Source organism: Ursus maritimus, unplaced genomic scaffold (genome assembly GCF_017311325.1).
Source record: "Ursus maritimus isolate PB19 unplaced genomic scaffold, ASM1731132v1 scaffold_1, whole genome shotgun sequence".
NCBI lineage: Eukaryota > Metazoa > Chordata > Mammalia > Carnivora > Ursidae > Ursus > Ursus maritimus.
Window position 1 is genome coordinate 9,959,374 of NW_024423343.1, and position 8,717 is coordinate 9,968,090.

General features: G+C 46.7%; 1 protein-coding gene across 1 annotated transcript in view; it reads left to right on the plus strand.

Annotated features, from left to right (window-relative positions):
* Positions 1 to 8,717, plus strand: part of DNER (delta/notch like EGF repeat containing) — a 239,418-nt gene that overhangs the window by 221,255 nt on the left and 9,446 nt on the right. Inside the window, exon 13 of the mRNA XM_008690561.2 lies at positions 2,376 to 2,507. Within this exon, the coding sequence (XP_008688783.2) occupies positions 2,376 to 2,507 (132 nt within the window). The remainder of the gene's footprint in view (positions 1 to 2,375; positions 2,508 to 8,717) is intronic.

Sequence of the window (8,717 nt, forward strand, 5' to 3'; positions counted from 1 at the left end):
AGTTCATTCTATTTGCCTGTCAGTTCTCTATTCCTATCAAATCCTTCCAATCAAGGGGGAGCCCCAGGAGGAGACAAACCTACAGACCACAGACTTCTCCCAACTATGTTAGGGCCCCTTGGAGATCCAAAACCCATACTTGCCTTAGGGGCTAGACTGGACCCTGGATTGGGCGTTTACCTCGCTGGTCCAAAAAGCTCTGCACCAGAGCAGGAACAGATGGGCTGGGCTCGCTCTAGGACTGCCTAGAATTGAGGGGATTAGAAGGGTTTGACGCTGACATTGGACTTGCAGAGCAGCGTGGAGCTTTTCAGTTTTGCCGGGCGGTGGAAGCACGGAGAAGTCAGGCTGTTTCTGCAGCTGTGGCTGCAAAGTTAACGGACATTTTATTGCAGAACTTGGCAGTTTTCAATGGCCAGCTCGAGACAGCCATTGTCCAATAAATACCTCAATTAAGCTTATCTTCCCAAATGGTTGGAAAGTAGTACTGATGTATATATATTTGTCAAGGCCCTTGATTTAATCGTTTTAATGTTTCTCAGCACGTTCTTGTTTATACGTCTCCTCAACTAGTGTACCTTGTAATGCGGGCTCTAATAGTTAAGTCTGTGCCCTTTTACACTCGGAGTGATTGCCCCATTAATAGCAAGACAACCTTTGAAATAGGTTAGTGAGAGGCAATCAATTTCATGTCTTTGCCATTGATGTAAATGACTATATTTATTGCGGGAAACGCATTCACATAGACACTACTGAATTACAATCAACCTAGTAGGGCCTCGAAGTAGTAAACGTTTTATTCGACAGATTTCACTTAGTTAAAAATAAAATAGATGCCAGGTAAGAAGTGTGAAATGAAACAGACACGGAATATTTCAGCATGAGATCCTGCTCTAAAATGGGCTGGGAGTGACATATGGTGGTTTAATAAATGCAAGGTAAACCACTAGCAGACAGGAAAGTACTTTAATACTAATTAAGTAAGCCTGGAAGTAACTGTCCGCGTGTACACTGAAACATCGCCTTTGAAAACGGACAAAATATTTGATTTTGCACCTTTGCTTTAGTCAATGACTATAGCAGCGCTAAGGGGTTTTTTGGTTTGTTCTGTTTTTTGAGTATCACCTTTTATATGCATCTAAGCAAATAGAGATCTATTTTGAAATTTTCTTTTTCTCATTTTCAAACTTTTAAGAGAGACTGCCTCAATCTGAAGTATCCTGTTCCATTCATTTGATGAGATGCCTTTCAGTTTGAGACGCATACCCATCTTGTATTGGCTCATAGTATTGCTTAAAATCGGTAAAGGTGGCTTTGTTTTTGTAACTTGTGATAACAAGCTACTTCCTGTAAGTTGGAGTTTGGACCACTGAGACATCAGCCCATGGTCTGGTTTGTTAGTTTAAACCAGGCTTTCTCTGATGGGGGCAGGGATGCCCCAAAATGTTGTGTCTAGGCAGAGTCAGGAGCTCCAGATCACATTTTTCATCATGGGGGAAGGACAGGCTGGAGTGAACGTGGGCTTCCCTGGGGCCATCGTTTCCCAGGGGAGATTTGAGTCGGAGCTAGACTAACCCTAGTCCTCAGAACTGTCTTTTCATGGGAGGGGGGTTCACTGATGCTCTTCCTGTGCTTTTCCATCTTTCCCAGAAACATATCCAGAGATTGGGAAAGTGAAGTAAATGTTCATAATTGACTCTGACTAGGCACACAGCTGTGCCCTAGAACTATCCAGAAAAGAGTCAAATATCCAGACTCACACAATAAATAAATAAATAAATGAATAAAAATAAAAAATAAAAAAATGAAAAATAAATAAAAAATCATAAACTGAATTTTTGGCTTTCTGGAAAATAAGATTCAGCTGATGAAATTCAAAATAAAATAGACTCACACACGCAAACACTTGGCCACAATAAATAAATAAATAAATGAATAAAAATAAAAAATAAAAAAATGAAAAATAAATAAAAAATCATAAACTGAATTTTTGGCTTTCTGGAAAATAAGATTCAGCTGATGAAATTCAAAATAAAATAGACTTTTAAAATAAAATCAGGAACCCCAGTTCGCTTTTCCCATCAACCTCAAAAGGTTTATTCAGACATGAGAATCAGCCTCAGTTAACTATTTGACTAGATAAAGGAGATTCTTTTGACCAGTGCCATTTTTTTTTCTTTTTCAGTTTTACTTAAGCAAAAGATCCCTTGTCTGACATTTTGGGGAGAGTTCTGTACTTTATGTACACAGCCAATTGGGCTCCGTGGCTGGAGACCATGACCCCGGCCTCAGATCTCGGCTTGGCAGGAGCAGTGATGGGTGACAATGCCGCTCGTGCAGCCAGCTGTCACCACTGGGTTTCTTGATCTCCGTAGGTGAAGAGTGTGACATCGACATAAACGAATGTGACAGTAACCCCTGCCATCACGCCGGCACCTGCCTGGACCAGCCCAATGGTTATACCTGCCACTGCCCCCACGGCTGGGTGGGTGCAAACTGCGAGATCCGTGAGTATTTCTGCTGTTATTTAACCTCACATTTTCATTCGACGAGAAGAGGATATGGAGCGTGCCCAGGTGGCCCCTGTCAGCGACAGCCCAGGGCTAACCTGAGTTACCCATGTCTCCCGAGTCCCAGAGGAGTACCTTTGCTCACGGCTCCGTGCCCCTCCCCCTCCTTCCCGAGTCTGAATCCAGCCTTTCTACTGGGATGAGAAATGCGCAGATGTCATCCAGAGTTCACGGCTCCTAAGACAGCCAAAAATGTGCCGAACAGAGGAGCATTAGAATCGTGTCACAAAATAGAGTCTTTGTGTTAAAAACATGAGAAAACACGCAGAATATAAACTCGCTTTGCATTTCTGTCTTCAAGCGTCTTCAAACGTATTAGGTTCCATCCGTTGCCTGGAGAACAGTCCAGCGAGGATGAGGGTAAAAGAAAAGCTGGAAAACATTTCGAGCTGCAGAGAGCGAAGTGTTCGCTCTTAAAGATGAGCCCACAGATGTTTGAAAATGTCATAATCAAGATTTCATGTATTAAAAGAATGGATCTGCTAGGGTGGTGGTGAAAATGAGAACCGACATGGAGTTTGGTTTTCCGGTTGTTCGGGAAACTGCTAAACATTCAACTGTGAAAGGTGTTTTCTTCTCACTGAAATTTGTCAGGGCAGTGGCACTTCCGTAAGGACCCTCCTGGGCTCTCTCAGCCCTCCGCTGCTTTTCTTCAGGTAGAGACAGCCCATCTGCTATGGGACTTTGGGAGGAGACACATAATACATGTAACCCTGTCTATCTGTCTGAATGTCTGTCTGTCTCCTGGAGCTGGCCTGCTGCTGCTGCCTCCACTCCTCTGTTCCATGTTTCAAGAACGACCCCCCACGGGTGGTCCAGCAGTGGCTACGTGGCTTGGGCCTGTCTCCTTCCCAGTGTGGGCCTGAGGTAGGGGCCCCATTCTCCAACACCCATTTGACCGGTAACCCTCTCTGGGCTCGTCCCTGCTTACTCTTTGTCTTTTTGCTCTTGTCTTGGAGCTTGAGAGGGGAAGAAGGTAGTTCTTTTCCAGTCTCCCCATCATCAACTTTCCTAAACACCCCTGGACGGAGTGGTCGTAGGACCAACTGGCCTTGCTGAAGATGGGCGAGAAGTAGTCTTGTTGAAGAAAGACACAGAAAGGAATTCCGTGGTCGAAAGGCCAATGGCTACGAGCTGGTGTAGGATGCTAAGTGCAGTCGGGTGGGATCTGTTGGTGGAAAGCAGCCCAGACTTGTGTCAGCAGGACCTTGGTTCTTCCCCCGGCAGGACACTCACTGTGTGGCTGCACTGACTTGCGCCGAGCCTCACTTTACTTACCCATAAAATGGGACCAGTTTTCCTTCTAAAATTTGGCAATGCTGTTGGAAATGACAAAGTTTGTGCCTTGGGGCAGAGTAATATCTATTTATAACTTTTAGATCTTAATTATAAAGATAAATATATAGGAGAGTATGGATAAGAAGTCAGGAACGCACAAGAGGCCCTAAAGTTTTTAAGCAAAGTGCCATGATTATAAAAAAATCAAAATTTTACTTCCTTCTAGGGATGATGATATAGGCAAAAGATATACTAAGATGGAAAAATAGAAAGGGTAAAAGTTGGCTTCAAATTCTAGCTCCATCGTGTGACCTGAACAGACAAATACACCTCTCAGGGCCTTGTCATTCTCACTTACAAGATGGTGATGGGAGGATGCTGTGAGGCAAATATATGCAGACTTCTGCTATGCAGTAGGCACTAAATAAATGCTAATTTACTATGGCTCATATACCATGAGCTACTCCTTGGCAGGACCAACCTTCGGCAGCTGTCTTTTTAGATGGTGCATGCCCAGGGCACGGGCCACACTGAGTGGCCAGGTATGAGGGGTCCCATCACGCATCTTGGTCCACACTCCGGCTCTCTGTTTGCCCAAAATAGCACTTTCCATGTGACGATCTCATTTGCACCTCTCCGTTAGGTCAAAGGCGCTAAAATCAATGTCATCACAGGTTAGGCTCTGCTCGGTTCTGTGTTGGATGCTTCTACCCTTGACCTCAGTGTAAGAATGGAGAATGTGCAGTTCAGGTTTGCCATGACACGTAGCTGGAACTGGTGGCCAGCATCTAGAGACCTGGATCTGAATCAAACGGGATGGATCGAAGGACCAGGAGAGGAGAGGGCCTGGGTGGGACGAGGGCAGGTGGGTAGAACCCAGCAGGAGGGCCAAGACGTGCACAGACAAGAGCGAGAACTGTAGCCCACACTGCTGCATAGCACAGAGACCTCCTGAGTTGTCAAAAGTGGTAAAGGAGCCTCCCACAGCCTGACCTCTGCCTCCGGAGGCCGCATGGCCTGCCTCCCTCTCTTGCTTAGTCTGCTCCAACCAAAACATTGTCCTGTTTTCTCCTCTGTGGACAGGTCAAGCTTATTCCTGACTTCAGGGCCGTTGCCTGTGCACTGCCCTATGTCTGGAGGGTTCGCCCTTCAGATTTTAGCACAGCTGTCTCAAGGTCTAACACTCAACAATCCTATAAATGTTCATGTAGTGTTGTAGGAGCTGTGAGGTGTATATTATACAGTTAGAGTTGTAGTCAGTCTTGCTGACCAAAAACAGTTGGACAGTTAAGGACACTGAACAGTTGAATCTATGGTTGAACTATTAAACTCATGGTATTCTGCAGTTGACAAATAGATGAGTAGGCCATCCTGGGTGTGTAATCCAATCAGTAATCAAGGGCCTCCTACTCTCAAACATTGAGCACTGGGCCCAGGATATGAAGACGAATGAAGCAGCCCCTGCCTTCAGGACCTTATAATCCAGGGCTGGGTCATGATATGCGGTGGGGTTGCTGTAGGCTTTCTGCAGGCTGCTCTAGGGACCCAGGGAAGGTGCTGGAAAGGGTCTACTACGGGGACGTCCCGGGACTGTCCTCCCCCACAGGCATGGAATTTCATAATGCTTGAAGAAACCCATCAAATGATTATGTTATATAGATAGTCCTTTTCGTACAAACTGGTTGGGTTCTTTGGTTCTCATTTTTGTATAAACTAGCAGACTTTAAAGCTAATTGTCTTCCGCCTCCTCTAGACCTCCACGTCACTCCCCAAAGGTAACAATTATTAGCCATTTATTGTGTATATTTCTGGATGTATGCAGTCAATATTGTAAGCATTTTCTCCCACACAAATGGGACCATTCTATACATCCTGTCTAGCATCTTCCTTTTATGCTGAATATATGCAGATCTCCCTCACGTTGTAACACCACGTGGCTCCCAGGCTAGCCCCTCCAACCCTTTCTTTATATGCTGCCAGAAGCATCTCTTATTTTCTTTCAGTTTTCTAAAAATATATGGTCTCTTTCCTTTTTAATTGTTTTCCAGTTCTTTTTATTGTGGCAAAATACACATAACATGAAATTAGCTATCTTAATCATTTTAGAGTGTTCAGTCCTGTGGTACGAAGTGCATTCATCTTGTGTGCAACCCTCACCACCGTCCATCTCCATAACTCTTTTCATCTTGAAAAACCGAAACTCTGACCCCATTAAACGATAACTCCCCGTGACTCCTTCTCGCAGCCCCTGGCAATCACCATTCTAGTTTCTTTGTTTCTTTCTTTCTGTTTTTAAATCTCCCCTTGTGCCTTACGCCCCAGCCTCTGGCAACCACTATTTTACTCTGTTACTATGAATTCAGGTTTCTTTTTTTTTCTTTAGATTCCACATATAAATGAGCTCATGCAATATTTGTCCTTCTGTATCTGACCTGTTACACTTTGCGTCGTGTCCTCGGCCTCCTCCTTGGGATAACAACTGGCAGAGGTGTCTTTTCCAAGTACAAATCTGAATACTCAGACCTCCTTCCCACCACCGTTTCCATCCCTGCCAGTGCTAAGCTTGCATTATAGACTAAAGACCGAACGCCACACTCAGGCCTGTGGGGCCTGTGGGACCTGTGGGAGATACCGCCCCTCCCCACTCCTCCAGCCTCTGGCTTGCTCCCACTAGCGGCCACTCTGTTCCCCTTCCAGTCTCTTGTCCTGTTCCCCACCTCCTCCCGGGTCTTGGCCTGGGACTGTGTTCCCTCGCCTCTCCCCTGTCCCTGGTGAACACCCACGTACCTGTAGGGCCCAGCTTCCTGCAGACCCTCACCCCTGGAGCTCTCCTGATTCCCCAGTGTTATGGAGCTTCCCCTTGTCCTTTCCGGTAGCACCCAGACGTGGTCCTTCATTGGCGTGGCACACTTTTATGTCTGCCACTACTTTGTGACCATTTTTTGGTCCCTGTACCCCTCAAAAGACTGAGGGCTCCAGAATCCAACCGTCTACTTTCCCTCACTCTATATCCCGGCACCCAGCACCATGCCTGGTACACAGTAGGTGCCGAATTAATGGTTGTTCAGCGAATGGATCCTACAAAGGAGGTGAGCTATTCTTTCCATTCCTTTCCTGTGCCTTCCTCTTCTGAAGATTAATGAGAGCATAAATATTTTCTAATCTCATTGACTGCCTTGCTTGTCCAGATAACTTTTAGCTGTAGGAAACAGAAGGTAGTTTGAAATCCTTCTTCCCAAGTAGTCTAGCAGCAAATGGTCTCAAAAATTATCTAGCTGTCTGATGTCTACACATCACACACTCACTCTCCTTTTAAATAATGTAGGTGAACACATTAATTAGTCTGGCTACATTCACGTAGGTAAATTAAAAACCAGATACAGGCAATGTGTTTTAGAATTAAATTTATAAATCTAGTGACAGCTCTTTCGGTGGAGTGGAGGTTGTTGGTAGGTCTGGTTTTATTCTCAGCCGGGCGGCCGACGGCCTCTATCACCGTGAGCAGTGGGTCCAAGTCCAGCTTCTCTACAAGGTGCTTTGTTAAGGGCCAATTGAAGTGGAAATGCGAAAACACTTTGGAAAATACAAAACCTGAAACAAATTTAGTTGAAACCTAAATATAACTGGTCTAGCAGACCCATAGGCACGACATCACCTGCTGGAGCCTGTGGGATCGGTCCACCCAGCACACCATGGCGCATGGTTCCTCCCTGGCTGTGCTGTAGCTGGCGTAGTGAGTGATTCATGCGACGGAGCTCCTGGGACGCAGCAGAGCGATCGCTCATGACGGCCTTCTGACTTAGGCCGGGACCCGAGGCGGCCGCTGCAGCCGCCTGGTGCAGATACGCTTGCCGCTTCCAGACCAAGGGTGGGATCTCCTCGGATCCAGCCTGGTTCCAACCTGATGAGGGTGTCAAGCAGCCACACTCACTTCTCTCAGAAAAGTTTTAGCTGACAACAAGGCAGGGAGGAAAAAAAAAAAAAAAAAAGCGGGGCTGGGGAGGAGGGAGGCAGAGCTTTTCAGAGGAATTTCGAGAAAGTTTTCCGAAAAGTTCCAACAGCCTGGAAGGCAGAATTTGGGGAAGTAGAGCAGATGATCAGAAATGTAAGCAGTCTAGGCAGCTCAGGCCTGGACACCGCGCAGAGCACGTAACCCAGCGCTGTTGTCTGTCCACGGTCGTGGCCGTGGGGTTGTGCGTGTGCTATTTATAGGAAGTTAGGCATCAACTATGAGTGCTCAGCCAGAAGGCGTGTGGCCCTGCCACGGTGATGGGAGCGAGCCCTCTACCAAGCTCCAGTAGAAGCAGTGCTGGCTTTCCTCGTGTTGACGCTAGATGGGTGTGAGAGCCTACTCCGAGCGCTGGACTCCAGCCTACAACTGCATTTTTCAGAGAACGTTGAAATACTTAGAAATCAAGTGAGTCATTCTCCTCTTCCAGCCAGAAAAATGAGCGTCTCTGTCCGCGCGCACCAGGTATTGCCAAAGAAACGGCTGTGATCCGCGACCGAGGCTTAGTTCCAGCTTCACAAAAGCACCTTCTCCCGTCCGTGGCGACCCTTCCCTTGCAGTGATTTCTGTTGGTCCGTCTGCCCATCCGTGAGCTGGTTTGGATGGAACCGTGAATGCACAAGTAGCCTCCTGCTGCAGGGGCTTCGTGGGCTCGGGCAGGCAGCCTCAGAGGCCCAAACCCGACTTCCAGGGTCTTGGTAAAAACTCAGCAGTCAGAAGATCTGGATGCGAGCGCACTTCCTTCATCTCGTTCTTCTCAAACTCGCAGGAGCCATCAGGCTTGGGGCATGGGGCCTTTTCCCGCTAGGCTTCTAGGAAAGGGCTCTGCACACTTGGCCCTTGTTTGGGGATCTGCCTGT